Genomic DNA, 21,992 nt, shown 5'->3' with positions numbered 1-21,992 from the left:
CCCAAATACCCACAGCGCAGGCGCAAAAAACCCGGGGCTCTTTGCATTTTCAGTGTTTTGGTCATCTCATCGGTAAATTTGCGATGTTGCGATGTTTGTGATTGACATGACAATTGACGTACACTTTTTTTAATGTGTACTCAAATACACTTCGCACCGCTGTTTGCCGATGTTCTACATTGTTGTTTACCTTTTCATCAACTTATTTGTGTCTCGTTCCACTAGTTTTAGTCGTTAACAGTTTCCGCAAGGTTAGAATTAGTCACGTAAACACAGCAAAATAATCACTACGATGAACAATGTTACAGTTTTGGAAAAAGTCAAAAGGTATGAAACATTTTTTAAACGTAAACAAATCAATTTTTACACGAATCTATTTCGAAAGGCGACAACGACAAAAATTCTTACTCATCGACTGATAAACAGTCGAACGTCGGAGGGAACTGCCCCAGACCGAACAATTTCAGCGCAGCGAAGCCCTGTCCTCTTGGCTCTCTAGATGATGAAGGCCTCTTCGACATCGGTGAGTCTGTCTCTGCTTTTCTGCATTTTACTCAAATTGTTTGATTTTGAAGACGAATTTGAGTCGACAAAGGAGAGATCGAAACTATCGAGAACCCTTCAAGAAGTATTATCGGACAGAGGAGTCCTCGGGTACTTTATGCAATACATGGAGTCGCGAAACGCCTCTCGATACATCATGTGTTGGCTAGATGTGGACTCCTTCAAATCCGACATGACCCAGTGGCGGGAACGAAAAACCCTAAATAATTTCTCACCTCTGCCAAATTTCAAGGGGGACCATGACAGTTTATCTGTGAGTACAGATTGTGATTCTTATACGGCTGACACGAACAGTTTATACGATTACTCAACTGCAACAATTTCGGAAAGTAGAGTTACCCAGAGTTCTGTAGAAGCAAACTCTTTATGTGATCGAGACATGAGTGATACTAGTCCTAAGGTGAAGAGTCTGATCGACGACGACAAAAAAAGCAGCCAGCACATCGTCGACAGCGCACTCGCGATATTCAAAAAGTACGTAGCACAAGAGGCCGCGCACAACGTCAAATGTTCAGAAGCGATCCGCAACGAGGTCGTGGAAAACATCTGCGACATCGACAAGGTGCTGGTGGGGCACTGCCTTGACAAGGTGCAGAGCTACGTGTACGAGGTGATGGAGAAAGAGTACTTTGAGGCGTTCCTGGGGAGCGATTATTTCTGCAAGCACCAGATCGACGTCCTCACCAGCGGCAACGTGGCTCTAGACGACATCCTCTACAACGAGACGGCTCTATTTTATTTCATGGAGTTCCTGGAGCAGGAGAACAATTGCAGCCTCCTGGAGTTTTGGATAGCGGCGACCAACCTGCAGCAGCACCTGAGAAACCAGAAGGACTTCTTTGACCCGATCGAGGCGCAGAACGACGCCGTCGTCCTCTACGACAAGTACTTCTCTCTGCAGGCGCACTGCCCTCTGGGCTTCGGCGACAAAATCCGCTTCGAAGTCGAGCAGAACATCTGCGGCGAGCACGGCCTCGTCATCGACTGCTTCAACGTGCCGCTCAAGATAGTCGAGCAGGTGCTGGAGCGCAACTACTTGAAGCCCTTCCTGGCGTCACAGCTGTTCTACAAGTACCTGTCGGAGCTGATCAACACGGTGCAGTCCAACGACTACGCCGTCAACATCGAGAACAACAAGCCCCTGTCGTCGGACTGCAGCAGCGAGAGGAGCTTCAGCACGCACAGCGCCTTCCTGGCGCTGGAGATAAACTCCAGCAGCGCGAGGAGGCGCGACGTCGGTATCGACGCGCGGGAGCTGGCCGATCCGGACGCGCTGTGGAAGCGCAAGAGGAGCAACAGGCTGTCGTGCGGGAGGATAACGGCGCTGGGGAAGTTCGAGTGCGACCTAGAGCCCGAGCCCGACAAGAACGGGTTCAAGTTGAGGAACGTGGTGCGCAAGTTCGTCAGTCTGGACGAGGACAAGAAGAAGGAGGAGATGGCGTGGCAAGTGGCCGAGATGATCGTCAGGGACATAACGAACGTGACGCTGAACGAGGAGAAGCCGACGAACTCGTGATTGTGATAGATTTACTCCACAATAGTAGCTCAAAAAGAAAATATCGTAAGTCTAGGTTGGCACTTGGCGTGTCAGTAAAGATCATCAGATCGATTTTGAATGAATTTTCATTTTTGTAGTCTCACGATGAAGTGCGCTCAATCGATTTTATCAAAAGAAAAGTTTGTGCGCGCAAATTCATTTCAACACACTGTATATTATTCGGCGTGTAACGCACACACGAACCGAATTAATAGTTGCCAATCAAAAAACCGTTAGTACTCTTTAATACTTCCTTTGACATTGACGAATTGATTATTATATTTATATATTTTATTATTTATGACTTACCGGTGTACATATATTTGTGATAATGAGTACCGAGTCGGTGCGTTTTTCATTTGTAACTACCTTATTTTGTGGTGTAAAGATTAGTTGAAATTGGTGAAATAACGATGAATATTGTAAATAGTCCTCCATCTAATGTACAATATATTTATATATATAAATATTCTAATAGATTTTTTATTTTCCAGTTTCAAAATTTGGCGAGGATGAAAATTAAAATGTTCGGCCGTGAAAGTGACTGGGAATTGCTTCCGATAATAGTCTAGACACGGTGTGAATTTTTCTTCACGATTTTTAAACGTTTAGGTCGATTTTTACAAAGCTGGCGCGAACCCACGAATCTGAAGTCACGCGAATTTGGCGTATTTTGCGGCGCGCCTTTGAGCCTGAACTAATGTGTTCCATACAATTTTGCTCTAGGTTTCGTAGATCTTGATAAGGAGGTGATTTAAGGTACAAAAACGTAAATTTCAAAACTTCAAATAAATTGGCTGAACAATTGTTTGAATATTTCCTTCACTGCAAATTTATAATGGGGTTTAATGAACCTATTGTACTATTCATATATTGTTTTTGTACCTACTCCTAGAGTTGATACAAGTGATACGACACATGGGTGCCGTCGTGGATTGAGTGGATTATAAAAATTAAAAAATCAAAGAGGCAATATATTGGGTGATTCAAAATGATTGTGGATAAGTATGGCAACTATGTACGAAAATTTATGTGGCAACTGTGTACTGTCAAGAACTGTCTACCGGTTGAAAATGAATTTTCGTTCGTCCAAAGATTTTAAGGCTGTGGAAAAACTAAATCGCGTCTTACGTACAGTCACGGCCACGGAATTTCGTCAGTCGTTGTCATTCTGTTGACATTGCCTGTAAAACAGGTTTTATTGTATGTATATCGCGCGTTCAACTGAAATCCTGGGCTGGGAAGGCGTTGGAAACCATCAATTGTTGTGCTTTTTTAAAGCGTAGATTAATTCGCCATTTCGGATAAGCAACATGACCTCTGGCGGTGGAATGTCGAATCGCCGAAAATTATCGCTTAATACGTAGCTAATGGCAAAAATAACATGATGAACGGTGTACGGGCCACAGGTACGGGGGTTAGTGACAAACAGTGATGTTACAATGGGCAAAAAGAAAGTAGATAAAACCAAGTGTTTTGTCCATGGTTGTCACACACGTAGAGCGAAAGACAGAGAGACCAGGACCAGCTTGCATTACTTTCCACGCTAAAATAGTTGTAAAGTGAAAATCATAAACATTTTTGGCGGCAAGGAAAGTATAGACAGAAGAAAAGCTTGGGAAAAGGTTTTGTTATTGCGAAAACCTGCAAGACGGTATATGCGAGTATGTGGAAAACATTTTTTACGTGAAGATTTTATAAATCGTGAGTTCCACGAATTTGAGGTTAAAAGTTTGTAGTTTATTCTACTTTTTTCAACTCCACGCAGCATTTCCCAAAAATTGCGATTAAAGGAATTTGCTGTTCCTTCTCAAAAGTTATCCAAAAGGACACACGACACAGAGAAAGTTTGCATCAAAAATTACAGGCAAAGTAGACTGTAGTGCACTTGACATAATAAGTGAGAAGGTAATTGTATTAAATAAAAAGACATTTAGTTTATTGATGTATTTTTATTGAAAACTTGTTGCTGTAAGTAAAATTTAATTGAAATTTAACGAAAAAAGTCTATAATTACCTGTACTGTATCCCATCACACTGTACCACACATCGACTGTCAGCAGAAGCCTCCAAGTATTTAAAAATTGTAGCTAACTGAAGAAAAGCCTTCCTGTAACTGAAATATCATATATATGTTTTCCACTTTTTAAAAGACTTTCAATGTTTTGAAAACAAAATATTTAATGCACCATAACCTATCTTTACGCCTCTATTTATTTTACGCCTGTTTCACGAAATTACATCATAATCTTTGATGCCTACATTAAAAAATGTTACTTTAAGGAATACACTTACCTTACTGAAAAACACACTGCACACAATTAACAAATAAAAGAGTTTTGGACACAAAAATTAACACGTAAACAAATGGAAAATCGCAAAAGGAGGATTTTCAATCAGCTGATTGTCAGAACAGCAGCGCCCTCGCAGTAGTCGAAATCGCGAATTGGAGCATGTTGACAGCTAACCTAAAATTTAGAGCCAAAATTTTTTTCTTTTTTTGCAATGTTTTACATCAAAAATAGAATAACGTAACGATTCCTATTCTCGAAGCGAATATCTAAGGGCACCCTTTGCTGAAAACAAACATGTTCAATTATGTCCCGATTAAACATAAACAAATGTCATTCATGTCAAACGGCGGGAAATTCAAACTTTATACTGTTCTAAACGGTTTAATTTTTCCAACGCCTACTCAGCCCAGGATTTCATTTGAACACCCGATATTTCTAACCCCACATTGAAATTTTTGACATTGATGTCAATTTGTCAATCAAAAACGTTACTGGTGGCATTTTGATATTTATTGTGCGTGACAGAATTTCTGTCACAAAAATTTTGAATGTCAGTCATAATGACAATAAAGCTTAGGCTACGCAAGTTTTTTCTAATTGATAGTAAAATAACTGACGAAATTCCGTGGCCAGTTACTTATTTACACGTACAGATTTCTAAAGCGCTGAAAACCTTGTCAAATTCGATTCCCCTAATCTACAAAGTGAACCAGACGAATATGTTCACAAAAAATATGATGGATTTTGTCTTCGTCCCAATAGAAGGTCTGCAGAATTTTGGAGACTTGCAAAATAGTCTCCGGCTTGTCGCTGCAAAGACTCAGATTTGGGACACTTCTAGAAAATAGCAATAGTCATTTTCGCAATGACTGTGAGGATATGAAGCATTTTGAAATACACTAGGTGTTGGATTTTCTCATGGACCGGAAAGCATCGTCATTCGTCGCGTTTCTCTCTCGTCTATTTGCATCTAAAATAGTCGACGTTTTTAGTTTTCATTTACAGATTTTTCACTGGTTTGTCGCTCTGCCTTCGCGCAGATATTTCCAAGGTCACAGCCCATGAGAGAGTCCAATTCCTCTACTAGTGTTTGGCGGCTTTCTCATCGAATTTGAATAATTCTGGAGTGAAAAGATTGCCAAAAGACTACGTCTTTCCAAAGCGTTTAGATGACTGACTAGATTCAGAAAAAACTGTCAAGATTCTGACGAGGACGCCGAGTTTAGAAAATCAACCACTTTTCATAAAAAAGAAGCTCATACTTAAAACTTTTGTATTGTCTTTCACTAGATTTCTTCAGCCGTAACAAAAATACATTTTTTTAAATTCAATAAAAAAATATGTTAGATGCCGTTGCCATTCTACTCAACATTCACCCCTGGAATGAAAAATAACTTATTTGAAATATACTTATAAAATTAATAAAAATCCTTAATGTTTCTTCTTTTTGGTGGCTTCGGTTGGCTTACCAGGATATTTAAAAATCAGTATCAACTGCACAAAACAGAGAATGAAGCCAATCACATTTTGTACCTTGAAAACGAGACCCATCATTGAACGATTTATGTCATCAACAATACTCACTATCATGAAGTTATTCATTAAAATAATGGCATAGAGCAGCCACGCGAACGTGACCAGCGTTCCCATCAGAGTCAGAACGAACGGAATCTGAGACGCGTCCTTGTTCTGAATCATTTCTCTCTGGAATTTGACAAAAATAAGAAAACTCGAGAGGAGCCCTCTTCTACACTTACCACTCCAAGCAAAGGATTGCCCAATAAGAGCAACATCAGAATCGTGACGATAAGTCCGTATCTAAACTCGAGCAGTGTTGGATCCTCCCACGCGCAGTAGCCCCACAACACCGCCACGAGTCCCATGCTAATGGACAGTGGTTTAAAAAGTTCATTCCATTTATCTCCAGAGTACAAGTAGTAGAAAGCGCAGTAGATCGCGTTCAGTACAATCGCAGTAACGTTGACTACTAACATCACGTCGTCTTGTAACAACAAACCGTACTTCAGCATGGCCAGACCTCTAAAAATTCACTCTCAGCGTCCGGACCGGACAACTGTCAACACTACTTACACCATAATACCCCCAACGAACGGCACCGAGCTGACGTCTCTGGTGTTACCCTTCTTCTGTATGTCCCGGCAGATGAAAACTCCCGAGAAGAACTGAGCTATGGTCAGGAAACTCGCCACTCTCCCGATCACATCTTTGTACGGTTGCAGCAGTTTGGCAGCGGACTCCATCCCGATTTTGTCTCATAAAACTCTGACACCGGACACGACACTCCTTCGACTAAAAAGTGACAGTGAGCGTTTATGCAAGAGGAAATTGTTGGAGCGTTCTGATTAGTACGCATCTACTAGAACCAATTGAAATTTGAGCGGTGCCTATGCACGCAATGCGAACCCCTGAACACAAGTCAGCGCTACTAACTGTCATAATTGGAGAAATTTTATTGCACCGATTCATTTGGTTTTGTGAAACAAGAGAACGAAAATGTCAGCGTGCTTGCTAGACATTTTTAAATTGCAGTGTCGCGGATTGTCGAATGGGAGTCTTACAATGGGAATTAATTGCTGCTTGTGATTCTATTGGAAGTTAACTGGCGGTGCTCAAGGTTGAATCAATTATGAACCCTTCGAGTTTAATTGAGAACACAAATATACGCCACAACAAACAAGAGTTTTTTATTTTATGTCTGTCGAATGTATGGTGATATTTCACAACAGAATTGAAAATGCAACCCACAATACATTTCCAAAGTTAACGTGGTTATTTATTTGTTTTTTGATGTAACATAGTTATAGCTTCGTAAATTTGGACATAAATGTCATTCGCTTGGTTAAATGAAATTAACAAAAAACGAGATTTTGGGATAATGTTTATTTTCTGCATAAACGCACAACGGCAGAATCATTTTTGTTACATTCGCCATAAATCAGGATGACGTCTCCTTTTTTATCGTTCGAATACATTTTAACTTTTTCGTAAATGTCAGTTGTGACAAATAAAATTATTGGACGCAAAGCCATCGTAGATTCATAATTTCATTTTACGATACGATATTATTTAAAATATCCACGTTAACTTCGGAAATGTATTGTGGGTTGCATTTTTAGTTCCGACGCACCGGGCTCACTCGTAAAATATCGAGCGTGTATGTAAGTATAATTTGCAAAAGTTTATTTTATCTATATGTGTTGAGTATTTGCAAACTGAAGGTAACTAACAGTGACCTCGAATATATTATTTTTAATTTAAACCTGGCATCGGCTGGACATGTTTAAATGAATCAATACAATTGAGAATAATATGCCTTATGTGTCTTACTGTAAAAAATTGTTGTTGGCGAATTGAATAGGTAGTCTCTCATTGAAGGGTAGTCCCCCGAGAAAAACTCTTATGTTACTCCAGACAAATATGAACATTTTTCTGCAGGTTTATCATGAAGTGTATAAAGCGAAATAGTGATGAGTTGATGACATAAGTATCTTTAGGACATCTAACTTTGCATTTATGTAAGAAAGTTTTCAGATCAAATTAGCTTTTTGAATATTTTTCAAAAATAAAAGTTAGGTAGGTACGGTGGCCGGCAAAAAAAGTTAGCCATCATTTAAATATCAGTGTCATTCATGCTTATTATGGTGACCATTGGTTATTTACCAATATTGAAAGGAAAGCAACATTGGATATTAAAATATTTCAATAATTAAAATATTCCCTATTATGGTGTCCACATTGGTAACGCTGAAGTGACCTTGGTAAATTTCAGATGTTGCATAAAAACACGATACGAAGTTGCCTTCTCCAGTGTCTCCAACCAGAGCCAACCTAAAGAATCAGGCAATATTTTTAGGGATTTACGATTTTATTTGACATAAATGACATGTCAATGTCATGCTAGAATAAAAAAGTATTCCAAAAAATACTATCAGAAAAAACAGGGCGGCTATGAAAAGCAAAATTTCTGAAAACATGCAGCTTAACTTAATAAACTCGACAAGTGACATTTGCCTCATTTTATTTAAAACATGTTTTTACTGAAGAATGCAGTATTTATGAAAATAGAATCTCATTTTCCAAACGAGGAGAACGAAAATGGTAAATAGATTTATTTACCACACACAACTTTGTTTGTTGGAGTTTCGGCAAAATGTCTCATCATCGTGGTTATGGTTATAGGTACTAGGTATGGCGGACAATAAATTTAGGCCGGCAAATTTCTGACATTTCAAAAAAGTCAATGCAAGCGACCATTTATTGTCATTATGACTGATGTGTCAGTTTGTCAAACTCAAGGTTTTCAAGCTGTTTGGCGTTTCCTTCGCCCTTTTCGTAACTTACAGATCATGACGCACTAGCATAACTGATTTGTAGTAGCACTTCTTTCTGGTGCGCGCTTCTTTTCCCAATTTTAATTTTGATTATCGCTGTAACGATGACAAAAATCGAAAATGGGGTTAGTTAAACATAATGCCAGCTTCACATTTTGATGTCAAGCCAATGACAGGCCGGCCTAAATTTATTGTCCGCCATAGTAACTGAAGCTTCGACTCATGTTTTCAGAAGTGTTATTTTATGTTTTTTGTTGTTGACCATTTGTCTAACATTTGATGTTTTTTAAACGTCATTTAAATGTTTTTAGTTGCTCCCCCTGGATGAAATAAAAAGCATAGCGTTCATGCAACTGCAATATGTCACAAGCCACAAAGCAGAAATTTTTCAGGAGACGATTAAAACTTGTTAATTTTAGTCTTGATACAATGCAGTGGGGTTACAACATATTGGTTACAAGCAGATATAATATAGAAATATTTGTTTCTAGGTTACGACATATTGCAGGCGGCTGAACAATCACGTTCTCTGTCCAATGATACAAAAGTATATTTTCACTTTTTTGAGGGTTACGACAAATTACGGTTGCATGAACGATAGTCTGTGCCAAGAAACGACAATTACAGTCGATTGCAAAAAAATACATAAAGTTTTCTACACTTTAATTCATCCTTCTTGTTGTCAATTTTGATGTTACCAAAACAAGCAAAATGTCAAAACTTTTCATTTCTTACGTCAGACCAAGTTAGACATAACAAATTTACATACATTTTCACTTTTAGGTATACCTACAATACGAAATAACCAATATCCAACAGCAATAAGACCACCCCAGATCGTTCTTAAATTTTCCAATATCAAACATTTGGTGTCGTAACCTCTTTTGTCACAGTAATACCCAAAACATGTAAAATTGGTTATTTTACAATAATCTGAAAACTTCCAACATAACGATTTAATTAAGAACAGATAACCAATATGCCACCATAAACAGACTTCCGAATTTTATTAGTTATTTTCTGTTTATCTGTTAATAAACAATATCCAAGAGTCACCGTAGTAACCCTGATTAAAGCACATTTGGATTTTGACGTGACAGAAAAGTGATGGCTAGTTTTTATTGCCGGCCATTGTACATCAAATTGCAATTATCCCATTATAGTTGTTGATCAAATATTCAAATACAAATACATTGCACACGTAATGCAAGTTATTTATCTTTGGTTTAGAATATTACTAATGTAAATGCTTATTACCAACACCAAAATATCGATTTGGATTATTTGATACCGAATACAAACATTTCGCTTACAGGTGTGGTACAGTTTGATGATGTGAATTAAAAATTGTTGTTTGTTGTACCTTTTTTTTCTGAGGTAATATTTCAATGGACACTATTATCAATGAATGCATGCGATTTGGTGTAGATGTAGAACAAACTCACAGCCACGAATAGTCGTACACATTATTTCATTATTTGTGATAAACGTTTGCAAGGTTAAAGCGGTTAAAGTGTCAAAAGAGCACGTGGACATCACAGAGGGGACATGACAGAACCATAGAATTAGCGATTCGGAATCGGAAGGCAGGGAAATACAGCGTGAGCAACAATAACTGTTTCAGTTGGCAATAAAAAAATTTACATGAAATTTTCAAAACTGTGAATTGTACCTATTTCGGTTTGTTTTATTGACACTATTGACAGCTGGTATACATTTCATATTTATACGTCTTGGTTTATGTATTCTTTTATTAATAAAATGGTTTTCTCGTTGGAACATGACATAAAAGTCACCAGAATTTATTGCCAACTCAATCAGTAATTGTTGTTCACACGGTATAATAATAATAAGGAAATTATAGTAAATAGTAACACCTAGTAAATTAAATTCATTTTTGTAATGACGAACTAGAGTTGCAAAATTTAGTAACTTTTGTCTTGTGAACATACCTTTTCACCCCGAATTTGGGCTTTTAAAGTGTTAGGTTATGGGTCACGTCATTTGCTTCTTACAATTTAGTAGTGTTGTGAGGTCCGGTAATTGACTTAGTCAATGACCCATTTGACCGGTCAATGACTTGACGAATTTGACCAGTCATTTTTAAAATTTAAATTTCCCACTTATAATGTTGAAGATTATAGGATATGATGACTGTTTGACTGATGAGATGAGGTTATGTTGGGTTGTCTGATTTCATTTACGTAGCTGCTGACAATGAAGAAATGGATTATGACAATAAATAAGTAAATTATGACAATGAAACATCTAAAACTTCACTAAAGATCATTGTGGAAAGCGATTATTAAGCTTTTTATCTATTAGGAAAAAGTGGTTTTTGTTTTTCAATCGTTTCAGTGTCTTCTTAACATGACATACAATATATTTTTATTTTCATAAAATACTTACATACTTTTTTAAATTCTAAACGAATATTTAAGTATTTTAAAAGAAACTAAAAAACTGAAAATACACACACAGTTGTGTTGAAAGTTTTAAAGCGTTTTAAATTAACAAAAAGTTCAAATTCAAGCAAATATGTTAAAGAAAAAACAAAGTATAACTTCAAACAATTCAAACTTAACCTCACTTACACAATTTTAGAACAATAATTTATCGATCAATAAATATAAAAAATGAAATTAAGAACCATTATTTGGTATTAAAATAATCCTTGACATTGAAAGAATCATTTTGTGATGTTTAACTAGTTCCTACTTTTTGACCAATAATGACTGGTCATTGACCGATCAAGGACCGGTCAACTTTGACCAAAAATAAATGACCGATCATTTATCCATCACTACAATTTAGTACTTTTTCATAATGTTTCCATTATCTCTGAGTGATTTCTTTTATTTTGTTGAAAGCTGCTTTGTCTGCTTGCGTATTGATGCTCTACTCCGTTTTGGAAATTCATTCATTATGGCAGAGACAATAATATGACAATGATGACAATAGTAAAAAATTTACCGCAATCTCTTTTTAAAAATTTAAAAATTCTGGACTTAGGTAACACATTGGTAGTTGAAATTCAAAATAGTAGTTTATTTGACGAGGCCTTGTGTAAATTGGGTTTTTTTGGCACGAGTGGCTCGTTTCACTCGCGTTTTAAACTGACCCACTCGTGCCAAAAAAGCCCAATTGACACACGAACGAGTTGAATACAACGTTTTTTTGTTCGACGAGCCCCTTAAAGGTTCCAAGTCGCTTAAAATCTTTAAAATTAGCTTGACGTTTCGTTTTGACAATTGGTGGCATTTATCAAAATCCGTTCACATAGGAGAAAATTCTCAAATTCTGACAGTGTCGAACAAAAAAGGTATATATATTATTATACTCATGTCATATCGTGAGGAAGTTCCTTAACATTGACACAGAACATAATAAAACACAATAAAGTCAAAATGTGGAGGCGAGACGCCGGTAATTATGTTACTACTTGATACATAGTGTGTACTGTGTATGTACTTCGGCAAAATTGCCGTGCCGCCGGGTGGCGGAGGGTTAAGAAACAATTTAAATCTTTGCCAACTGTCCAATTTTTATTTATTTAGTAAAAAAAACTAATATCTGTTCATGTTGAATTGAACATCAGTGGTGCAAATGACTGACCTGTTACCATGACAAATCATATGAAAGTTAATGCCAAATGTGTGCAATTTGCACCACTGACGTTCAATCCAACGTGAACAGGTTATAACAAAAAAAATCCATCTTTAAAGTAGTTTAATTTATTTATTAGTTATTATTAAAAACAAGTTTATTTCGTTCTTTATTAATTTGCTTTATAATCCAGAAAAATAAGCTCAATCAAATAATCTAATCGGAATCGTAGCTTCCCATTTAGCACAAAAATTAATGACGTCATATTTTTGACAAATTTGACCCAATTTTTTTTATATACTATACGTTAAAAGACGTAGAATTTAAAAAACTGTTTGACATGTTTTTGCCTGTATACAGGTGTCCCCAAAAAAGAAGACGAGTCGATAACTCCCGTATTTATCGGATTATTTTAATTATTTAGACATCAAATTAAATGGTTGTGAATAGGCTACAAAAGGGCCTAATAAATTTACGTATAGCCCAAAGGGCTTCAAGGCTAAACTGTCCAATTCTGATAGAGGTTTTTATTCTGAAAACAACAGTGTACACTTGCATACGAAAAATACAAAAAAAATGCAAAAAACGCTACTATCGTTTATGCTCAAACTGCGCTAAACATTGGCGGCATCTCTGCGCAATCCCATATGTTATTATTTGTTATTTGTTTTTCCATCTAACTTTATTTGGTTATTACATTTTACAACGCAACGCATTTTGATATCTTTTCGGTTGGTGCTCGTCATTTGTTTCAAAAGTTAGTGTTGTTTTTTTTCTTATGTGAGGTTGTAAAGAGCGATCAAATTAATTTGTAATCGAGTCATCCATGGATTTGAATCCGTATGTCTTTTCGATTGATATGCCCAGATCTAACCTGTGTTTTTTGTTCAAGAAACGACATACGATTTTGGATTCATGGATAAACTCGATTACAAATTAATTTCATCGCTCGATACTTGTGATAGGTACTATTCCGGACACGAAATCTTGGCCATAACTGACATTTAACTGACAAATATGTGTGAACTGGCCTTTATTGAATATAATCCAACTTTTGACTCGATAATGCTATTTTCCTGCTTTTTTGATGTCACAATAAAAACTTCAAAGCGATTTTTAATAATTGTCATTTATTAAAGACACTAATGATTGGTTTACATCATTTTTTTTAGAAATGTCAAAAAAATGTTGGCCAAGATTCCGTGTCCGGAATAGTACATTGTTGTTTTCAGAATAAAAATCTCTATCAGAATTACAAAAAAAAGTATGTGTTCCCATTTTTTTAATCATTGAACTAAAAATGTTTTGAACACTTGAAGCGAAATGCACCAACTAAAGTAACTGAAGTAATTTAATAAAGTTTATAAAAAACACAAAGAAAAGCAGAAGGTGACACACGACAAACTGAAAGCAAGTAACAAACTACACAACAACCAAAATTGAAAATCGCTTTCCATATTATGTGGCAACTGTGTGGGTGGGATAGAGTTGTGATTTTGATGTCATTTCATGAGCGTGCATTTGATTTTTTTATATCATTGCACATTGATTTGACAATTTTCAAAATTGCGCGACTATGAACTGTCAAAGAAATGTCAACTCTATCTTACCCACACAGTTGTCACATAAATTTTCGTACATAGTTGCCATAGTTATCCACAATCATTTTGAATATAATACAGGGTGAGCAACAATAACTGTTTCAGTTGGTAATAAAAAAATTTACATAAAATTTTCAAGACTGAATTGTACGGTTTGTTTTATTGACATTATTGACAGTTGGTATACATTTCAAATGTAAACGTCTTGGTTTTTGTAATCTTTTATTAAAAAAATGGTTTTCTGGTTGGAACATGACATAAAAGTCACCAAAAATCACCAGAATTTATTGCCAACTCAATCAGTACTTGTTGCTCACACGGTATAATAATTTGTAATGGCCCTCTTCTTTTGTGCCAATAGAACCACCCTAGTTCGTTTTGAACTTTCCATTTTAACCTTTTTACAAAATATACATAACTAATTTTGCAATTTATTTGAGGATTTTTAACAAATGAATAGTTTGAAAAATCAAAAAATCATAGATACTACTAACCGGGTAATATGAAAATAACTAGTGATTTAACCAACCTAACAACTGCAATTTTGATTTTGACAGTCCAGATCCTTTTTGAATGGACTTTAATTCATCTATTTCTTCTATTCATATAATTTTTAGTCCTCGATCTTTTTTTTTTGTTTTTTTAAACCCACCCTTTTTTCGTTTAAACTTACGCAATAAAAAAAAATCAGATTCTATTCACCAAAACTTATTTATTCTCTTGCAAAGGTTTCCTGTTTGAACCAGTTAATAATTATAAAAATACAAACAAAACAGCAGAGTGTCATATGTAGATTAATTATAATTACTACAGATGATTAACTCCTTAAGTTGTTACTGATTAAACGGGATTAATTAGCAGGTGCAATAAAAACTCACTACCATTCTTAACAAATATGTATAATAAAACAATAAACCTTCCGTCCTAATTTGTACTGTTCAAATGAAATTAGATGTAGAGTAGTTTTATCACTCGAGATTGAAATATGGACGATTTCAAAGAAAATGCAGATTTTCCCTTGGTATTCAAAAAAACACAGCGAAAGAGGTGAGACTGTGGAAGCTTTGCGATTATAATCGCAATTACAAGTTTATTTCCAGTTTTAATCATAATTCCCACACAATTCGAAGGTTTATGACCAAAACCGGACACCTAAACCTCCAACTAGGTCAGGTACCTTACCACAAATATCTACGATTCACCAAAGACTTTGCCAACACTTTAGTCCTAATTCGTTGGAGATGGGTGATACTCTTTGTCATATTAGCAAATTCATTTTTCTACCTTTGCTTCGCTGGGTTGTGGATGTTCGACGCTTGGTTAAGCGGAGATTTGGACGGCACAAAAACTGGTAATTTTTGCATCAAAGCAACAAGACACTTCACTGGCTATTTGCTACTGAGCGTCGAAACAATCACTACCACCGGTTATGGGTATTTGTACCCTTCCGAGCACTGCTACCTCGCTCTCGCTATTCTCATCCTGAGCACCCTAGTTATGATTTTTATCGACGGTGCTTTTATCTCGGTAGTGTTTTTAAAAATTTGCAAACCGCCAAAGAAAAATACATTTACACTCTTTAGTAAAAAAGCAGTGGTAAGTCTACTATTCTTTATTTCAGTCGTGATCGGTAGGTATCGATTTTAGATTAGTTTAAGAAACGGAAAACTGTGTCTCATTCTTCGAATTGACGACCATTTAAGTCGACACGTGATTGATCCCAAAATTACATTATATTATGCTGACAGAAGAAATGTAAAAGAAGAGAGTTTTCAAATAGATTTGCAAGAAATGGAAACGGAACCTATCGGAATGCTGTTGTGGCCCACCGACGTTGTGCACGAAATTAATCAAAAGAGTCCATTGTGGAATTTGTCTCCACCGGACTTGATGAACAGTAGGTGAGTTAAGTACCTATATAATAATTTTAAAAAAATCGTTAAGACAAAAAAAAATGTTTGGTGACGCTCGCGTCCTGTGTTGTTTGGCTTTTTATTCGTTGTTTCCTACGAGTATTTGTAAAATTATTACAGATTTGAAATCTTTGCTACTGTTCATTTGTAACAAACCAATTTTCTACTAGTCAGACTTCGTATCTGAACGAAGAGATTCTTTGGGGGTATTGCTTCAAGTCGTGTATGGAATTTGATGAGAAATTACAACGCTATACGATAAATAAACAAGAAATGTTTAAAATTGTCCCATGCGACACACCTCTTTGCAGCCCCAGTAAACTAAAACAGATAAAGCACGAATTACAAAGGAACAGACGATCGACTGTAAAAACTGACCCTAATACACAAGAATTCTTTTATAATCTTCATAAATCAACATTATTGCAATAAATAAATAAAAACCCTAAAGTTGATTGTTATTATTTACCAATATAATATCTCAGCAGAATTCGTAATCAGATAATAAGAAAAATGTGTCCTTCTTGTACTCAATAGAAAAGAGCCAGTAAAGCCACCGATAGAAAACAGTAGGGATCAAGTGCCTCATCATGTTAAACGTCAAAATATTAAAACAGTAGTTGTCATTAAATAAAATCTGACAAGCTTTGCTTCTTAAAGATTACCCGCGAAGAGTTACTTCAGTGACATGAATGCACGAGATACGACTTTTATTTAAAAAAATATGTTATGGAATGGTAGGTTAAATTTAAGAAATCTACATTACTGGTCCATCGAAAATCCACATTTGTAAGTACAGATCAGTCCATTCGATTTTGACCAAAAAAAATTTTTTTTGCACGAGCGGGCGAGAAATTGAATTTTAAGACGCTGTTAGCGGGCGTAAAATAGCACTTTTCAGCCCTAGGGCCGGATTCAGCCCTAGAGCCATATGCCTTTTCATAAATTTTCATTGACATTAAAGGCAATAAGTTCAAGGCTGCTGAATTTGCAGCTTTTGCCACATCGGGTGGTGTACAGCAGCTATAATTTTCTTCGCCTTGTAACATAATGAAGCTGCGTTATTTACACAAATAAATTGAAACTTTCACGTTTTAATTGTGGTTTTCATTTAACATTGTTTTATTACTATAGATATACAGGACCTGCCTTCCAAGACGGAGCCCGGGTGCTATTGTATCGTCCCAAATGCATTTTCTTTTTTCATTTAAGAATGTATTAGCAGTGTCTCGTGCAAAAAATTTTGTATGTATGACAGGCGTAAAGGGCATTTTTGGCCTTTAATACCTAAATTACGCCCTTAATACATAAATAACTATTTTCCGTGCACGCTCATAATTCACAATTAATTCAAAGAACATATTTATGAAATTCGCATCAAAAGAAAAGGATTCGTTTTTGAATTATTCCAATTTTAACATTAGCAGCGAAAAATGATCTAGATTTACAACTGCAGTGTCATAAATAAATACCTCTTTATTGGGAAACATCCGTTGAAAACTTTTCTAGTAATTCTTTAGTCCCTTAAGGGTACCATAAATAACCCATGTAAACCTCGATTGTTGAAGTGACCGCCCAATTTAATAATAAATCATAGCTAAATTTTGCACTTTAATATCGAATTAAATTTATTGAAAAAACCGGTGATGCTTTCATGATTTCAATGACATCAAATTTTTCCTAAAGGTTTGAAAGGACTCTCAGTGAAAAATTATGTAATTATGTAGTGGTTATTGAATTAAAACGAAATATTTACTCGTTTCATTAAAAAATTTGAAATTCTACAGCGTCACAGAATCATTCCTGAATTTTTTGAGAATTTTAAATCGATTAGAAGTGTGTTTTCGCTCGGGCGGTAAAACTTGAATCACCCTGTACAACCGGGAACCGGGCCTTAGATACTTTACGCGAAATTATTGAAAATTTTATTTTTTGTCGACTACATCTGAAAGTAGCTCTTTTTGTATTCATTTGCGTACCGAAAATTAAGCTTTGCAATAAACATGTACTCTGGGAGTTTAAAACATTATACGAAGTACGTTTGGTTGCCTACTTTACTGAGAAACAAGCCGAGCGCCAAAGTTGTATTCTACATTATTTGTGGAGTCGGAGTCTATGGTTTTAGTCATGGTCATTGATTCTGTCATAACAAAAGTGAGGTTATAATAGTTTGTAAAAAATGTGATGTTTATAGAATTTCATGTTGATATATGCGTGTTGCGTGGATTTTATTTGTAAAAAGTATATGGAATATTACTGCACTTTACCATTAAAACATTCTTGTTCTGTAAAAACTCTAAAATGATGGCTTTATGGAATGTCAAAAATTTGGATCCTCCACCAATCAACAGTTGCAGAAGCTCCGCGAAGGAAGTTGGTAAGATTTATATTCTAGGAAGGATATACAGTTGCGGCCGTTGAAAACTCAGACACTTTGACAATGACAACGCCAAACTTTTAGCTTTGTAATGGTGGGTTCATGCACAAGGAATTAACACTAGCATTAATTTAATTTAACTTTTTGAAAAGTTAAATGATGACAATTTACCAGAGTCGTTCATGCACACATTTAGATACTTTAATTTAATTTAGTTTAACCGAAAGTTGGGCAACTTTTATCTTTGCTCTTAAAAATTAAATGAATTCTATTCTGCGCATGTGTGGGAAACGGCAAGATGTCAAATGTGCGTCAAATTCAAATGTCATCTTGTGGTCAATGTGGTCAATTTGTCATATTCATGAGCATTTCATATTTCATAGTTTGGTGTTCTAAAAAACCAGTATTTACTGTTTACCTGTGGTGTTTAAATATTCGACGGATGTATTATTATATTAATACGTACGAATTTATTTTCACATTTGGCAGCCTGCATGAACGGCTCTTTTTAGTTTAGTGTAAAAGTAGATTACGTTAAATTAAATTAAATTAATGCTACTGTTAATTCGTTGTGCATGAACCCACCATAAATGGTATTGAAAGTGACGTTTCTCAAAATGTCACTCAAACATTATCCACATTAATTTCTCTCGCAATGGCTCTTATACTCACACCGTCCCTCAGTCAAACACATTTTTGCAAATCAGATAATTGCGGCATTTCAAAAGTTACGCGCGATTCTGACCTAATATGTCAAATACTGACACTGACTTTATAATCCTTGATGAAAATCCTGTTTACGCTAATCAAATTTCGGAATTTATACAGAGTGTTTAAATCTTTCCTGACTGAGATTTCAACGGCCGCAACTGTACATTCATTCAACTACTAAGTTAATAACTGAGTTAATTTTAACATTTTTCATTTGACTTTTTATAAATTTTTCGATGAATAGATCAAGTTGCCACTATAACATTTTGCCAGTCCATAAAAAGAAATAAAAAAAGACCAGGTAGTCCACAAAACATTGATTTTGTCATCTACAAAGTGATCGATAACAATCTAAATGGACAGTTGGTTATGAAAACCAAAATCGATTCGTAGATTGATTCATACAGGTTTGGCTGTCAAATAAAAAGTGGTAGTTCTGTCACTATTACGCTTTTAAACTAACATTGTTTTCGAGTAAATTTTTAATTTAGTTTACTTCAAAGATTAGAAACTGTTAAAAGACTTTTTATTTTAGCTTATTCAACATTAATAATTTATTTTTTGCAAATTATCATGTAGATTTTGGTGTTTGGTTAAATGTTGAAGTAGTTTTTTAGCAGGAATTTCATTTAATACTGTACACAAACTTTACAGCGTCAGTGTTTTAGTATTATTTTCGATTTAAAATTACAGCATAGATTAAAAGTGGATACGTTTAATAAGAATAAAATAAAATTGAGTAAAAAAGTTATCTGGACTTGACTGTTATAAAGTAAAAATTATTAAAAAAAAAAAAAAATTATAAAGTGGTAAATAGCGAGATTTTAGTAAAGCATATTCTCTAAATTATTATTGACAGATGTGCTCATTTTGACAATTATATTCCTAACAATCCATCTACGAGTCCACTTACGTTTTTCCTTTTCTGTTATTTTTACTTGTTTGATATTGAAAAATAAAGATAATATCAGATGTGGTCGTCTACAAAATAAAATTACAAAATTTGTACAGTCGCGGAATCAAAATTTCGGGCAGCATTTTTCTGTCATTTCAACAAAATCTCTCTAAACCACCTTTTACTGTCATCATGACTGACATTCAAAAATTAAACTTTTCTGTGTCGGTCACGCAGTCAGTTTTTGAATTTTGGGTCTTGAGTTATTAATTGCAATGGGTGTAATGAAATCATCGCTTTCACCTGCTACCTACCCGTTATTATGCCACAAATCACTATTTTTTAATGTAAATAAATGAAAATGACAAAAACAAGACAAGAGTAAAAAATGAGGTTATATTAACGTAAAGGTTGTTTTATAATTTACAGTATGAAAATGACAATACTGCCCGAAATTTTAATTCCGCAACTATACCTTGCAAAAGGACAATTTGAATAATTGTTGATTTTTTATTTAAAATCTTATACTGTTGGCCAATCGTTTTCAAAAAAAGTGCAATTGCCCAAAAGTTTCTGCAGTAACGTAAATGGTGAAATATTGTTTCGTGAAGAAAAATGTAAATACAACTGCATTGTTGCTAAAATGAATAAACATTGAAAAACAAATGCGATTTTTTGGTGTTAAGTTTGGTAACTTTTCAGATGTCCGCCTCTTGGGCATCACAATAAAAGATGGCATCGAGTTTTTCGAAAACCAGCAACACTTATTCACCGAAGCAACATTACTGTCAAGAACTGTCTACCGGTTGAAAATGAAGTTTCGTTCATCCAAAGATTTTAAAGCTGTGGAAAAACTAAACCGCGTCTTACGTACTTATTTGCACGTGCAGATCTCTAAAGCGCTGAAAACCTTGTCGAATTCGATTCCCCAAAACTACAAGGCGAACCAATCGAACATGTTCACAAAAAATATGATGGATTTTGTCTTGGTCCGAATACAAGGTCTGGGGAAGCTTTTGTGCAGAATCTTGGAGACCTGCAAAATAGTCTCCGGTTTGACCCAACAAAGACTCAGGTTGGGACATTTCTGGAAAATAGCAATGATCATTTTTGCAGTAACTGCGAGGATATTTGTTATTGCAAGAACTATTTTGAAATATACTTGCGAGTTGTACCAGTCTTTGTTGGCGTTTTCATCGAATTTGAATAATTCTGGAGTGCGATGGTTGCCAAAACTCTACGTCTTTCCAAGTCGTTTAGATGACTGGTTGGGTGTCGATTGGCTAGATTTAGAAAATACGGTGATCGAAATTCCCGACGAAGAACCAGGTATGTCGTATTTGAATTTGTTGGAAGATTCTGACGAGGACGTTGAGTTTTGTGACGAGTATGTACTAGTGAAAGATGATTCAATCCTCGAGGAAACGGAACAGTTAAGTGAAAGCGTAGAATTGTGCGAAGACACGGAAGAACACAGTAACGACCAGGTTGATGTCGGAGAAGTGATAAATTTGAGTGAGATTGAGACTCCGCCAATGTTGAAGAGGAAACGAAGACCAGATAATATTGGAAATTTAATTGAACGTAGGAATCTTGGGGTGACCTATAAAAAAGCTAAGAAAGGGAATGAAAGTTTAATTAGTATCAGTGACAGCAGTGATGTGGAAGTTGTAAATGTTCAGTCGACTAAAAGTGGCGCGAAAAAAACGAAGAAAAGAAGGAAGAAGAAAAACAACAAGAAATCGTTATTGCAGAAAAAGCAAAAATGAATTCGTCAGTCAGTTATTCTTACGATTACATGTGCAGTTGTTAAATATATAATTATTTGTGAAACTTGGGTATTTATTCTGATGCATCTACCAACTTTAAGAGAGATTTTAACACTGTAAATAGGTTTTTCTTACTTCTCTTTTGCACACTTGGTGTTAATGTTTTAACCTCGGTCGCTGATTTTCCAGCCGACTTACTTTCATAACACAATACACAAAAGAAACCCGGTAACGGGTTTAGGCGAGGTAAAACAATTGAAAATAGGAAGTTTTTCCTAATTCATCTAGCCAAAAGATTACTAAAATTGTAAAAATCACTACACAACAAAACTGAAATTAAATATTTATTGTAATATTTGTGTCGTGAAGTAAT

At 35.4% G+C, this 21,992-nt stretch overlaps 4 protein-coding genes across 5 annotated transcripts; 3 read left to right on the top strand and 1 right to left on the bottom strand.

Moving 5' to 3' along the window:
- The first annotated feature begins 32 nt into the window (after positions 1 to 32).
- Positions 33 to 4,042, top strand: pkaap (A-kinase anchoring protein pkaap). Of its 2 annotated transcripts, XR_011157803.1 has the most exons (4): positions 33 to 327; positions 386 to 523; positions 576 to 3,805; positions 3,870 to 4,042. XR_011157803.1 is itself a non-coding variant. In XM_069042193.1 (3 exons), the coding sequence occupies exons 1-3, from the start codon at positions 300 to 302 to the stop codon at positions 2,078 to 2,080; spliced, it is 1,671 nt and encodes a 556-aa protein (XP_068898294.1). In that variant the 5' UTR covers positions 33 to 299; the 3' UTR covers positions 2,081 to 4,042. The 2 variants fall into 2 exon arrangements, 1 of the variants encoding a protein (XP_068898294.1); XM_069042193.1 differs by having other exon boundaries at positions 576 to 4,042.
- Positions 4,043 to 5,654: 1,612 nt separating this feature from the next.
- LOC138126427 (sugar transporter SWEET1) lies at positions 5,655 to 10,296 on the bottom strand. Its single transcript, XM_069042213.1, has 5 exons — positions 10,111 to 10,296; positions 6,487 to 6,705; positions 6,153 to 6,435; positions 5,980 to 6,099; positions 5,655 to 5,928 (listed from the first exon to the last, which is right to left on the bottom strand). The coding sequence occupies exons 2-5, from the start codon at positions 6,654 to 6,656 to the stop codon at positions 5,827 to 5,829; spliced, it is 675 nt and encodes a 224-aa protein (XP_068898314.1). The 5' UTR covers positions 6,657 to 6,705; positions 10,111 to 10,296; the 3' UTR covers positions 5,655 to 5,826.
- A 565-nt stretch (positions 10,297 to 10,861) lies between these two features.
- Positions 10,862 to 16,317, top strand: LOC138126425 (inward rectifier potassium channel 2-like). Its single transcript, XM_069042211.1, has 4 exons — positions 10,862 to 15,001; positions 15,055 to 15,550; positions 15,602 to 15,855; positions 15,988 to 16,317. The coding sequence occupies exons 1-4, from the start codon at positions 14,940 to 14,942 to the stop codon at positions 16,016 to 16,018; spliced, it is 843 nt and encodes a 280-aa protein (XP_068898312.1). The 5' UTR covers positions 10,862 to 14,939; the 3' UTR covers positions 16,019 to 16,317.
- Positions 16,318 to 17,963: 1,646 nt separating this feature from the next.
- LOC138126421 (uncharacterized) lies at positions 17,964 to 21,683 on the top strand. Its single transcript, XM_069042205.1, has 2 exons — positions 17,964 to 18,244; positions 20,553 to 21,683. The coding sequence occupies exons 1-2, from the start codon at positions 18,169 to 18,171 to the stop codon at positions 21,617 to 21,619; spliced, it is 1,143 nt and encodes a 380-aa protein (XP_068898306.1). The 5' UTR covers positions 17,964 to 18,168; the 3' UTR covers positions 21,620 to 21,683.
- Positions 21,684 to 21,992: the final 309 nt, after the last annotated feature.

This window comes from Tenebrio molitor, chromosome 3 (assembly GCF_963966145.1).
Source record: "Tenebrio molitor chromosome 3, icTenMoli1.1, whole genome shotgun sequence".
In the NCBI taxonomy this organism is placed as follows: Eukaryota; Metazoa; Arthropoda; class Insecta; order Coleoptera; family Tenebrionidae; genus Tenebrio; species Tenebrio molitor.
The sequence above is the reverse complement of the archived record's forward strand: the minus strand, read 5'-3'. Positions and strand labels throughout refer to the sequence as shown.

Excerpts from the sequence above, each read along its gene's own strand:
- pkaap (XM_069042193.1), top strand. The coding sequence starts at position 300 with ATGTTACAGTTTTGGAAAAAGTCAAAAG. Across the intron at positions 328-385 it reads GTTTTGGAAAAAGTCAAAAG|GCGACAACGACAAAAATTCT; the intron begins GTATGAAACATT and ends CTATTTCGAAAG. Across the intron at positions 524-575 it reads TGAAGGCCTCTTCGACATCG|ACGAATTTGAGTCGACAAAG; the intron begins GTGAGTCTGTCT and ends TTGATTTTGAAG.
- LOC138126427 (XM_069042213.1), bottom strand. The coding sequence starts at position 6,656 with ATGGAGTCCGCTGCCAAACTGCTGCAACCGTACAAAGATGTGATCGGG. Across the intron at positions 6,436-6,486 it reads TTCGTTGGGGGTATTATGGT|AGGTCTGGCCATGCTGAAGT; the intron begins GTAAGTAGTGTT and ends GTGAATTTTTAG. Across the intron at positions 5,929-5,979 it reads TAATGAATAACTTCATGATA|GTACAAAATGTGATTGGCTT; the intron begins GTGAGTATTGTT and ends CTCGTTTTCAAG.
- LOC138126425 (XM_069042211.1), top strand. The coding sequence starts at position 14,940 with ATGGACGATTTCAAAGAAAATGCAGATTTTCCCTTGGTATTCAAAAAA. Across the intron at positions 15,551-15,601 it reads TCTTTAGTAAAAAAGCAGTG|ATTAGTTTAAGAAACGGAAA; the intron begins GTAAGTCTACTA and ends TATCGATTTTAG. Across the intron at positions 15,856-15,987 it reads CCGGACTTGATGAACAGTAG|ATTTGAAATCTTTGCTACTG; the intron begins GTGAGTTAAGTA and ends AAATTATTACAG.
- LOC138126421 (XM_069042205.1), top strand. The coding sequence starts at position 18,169 with ATGATGGCTTTATGGAATGTCAAAAATTTGGATCCTCCACCAATCAAC. Across the intron at positions 18,245-20,552 it reads AAGCTCCGCGAAGGAAGTTG|ATGTCCGCCTCTTGGGCATC; the intron begins GTAAGATTTATA and ends GTAACTTTTCAG.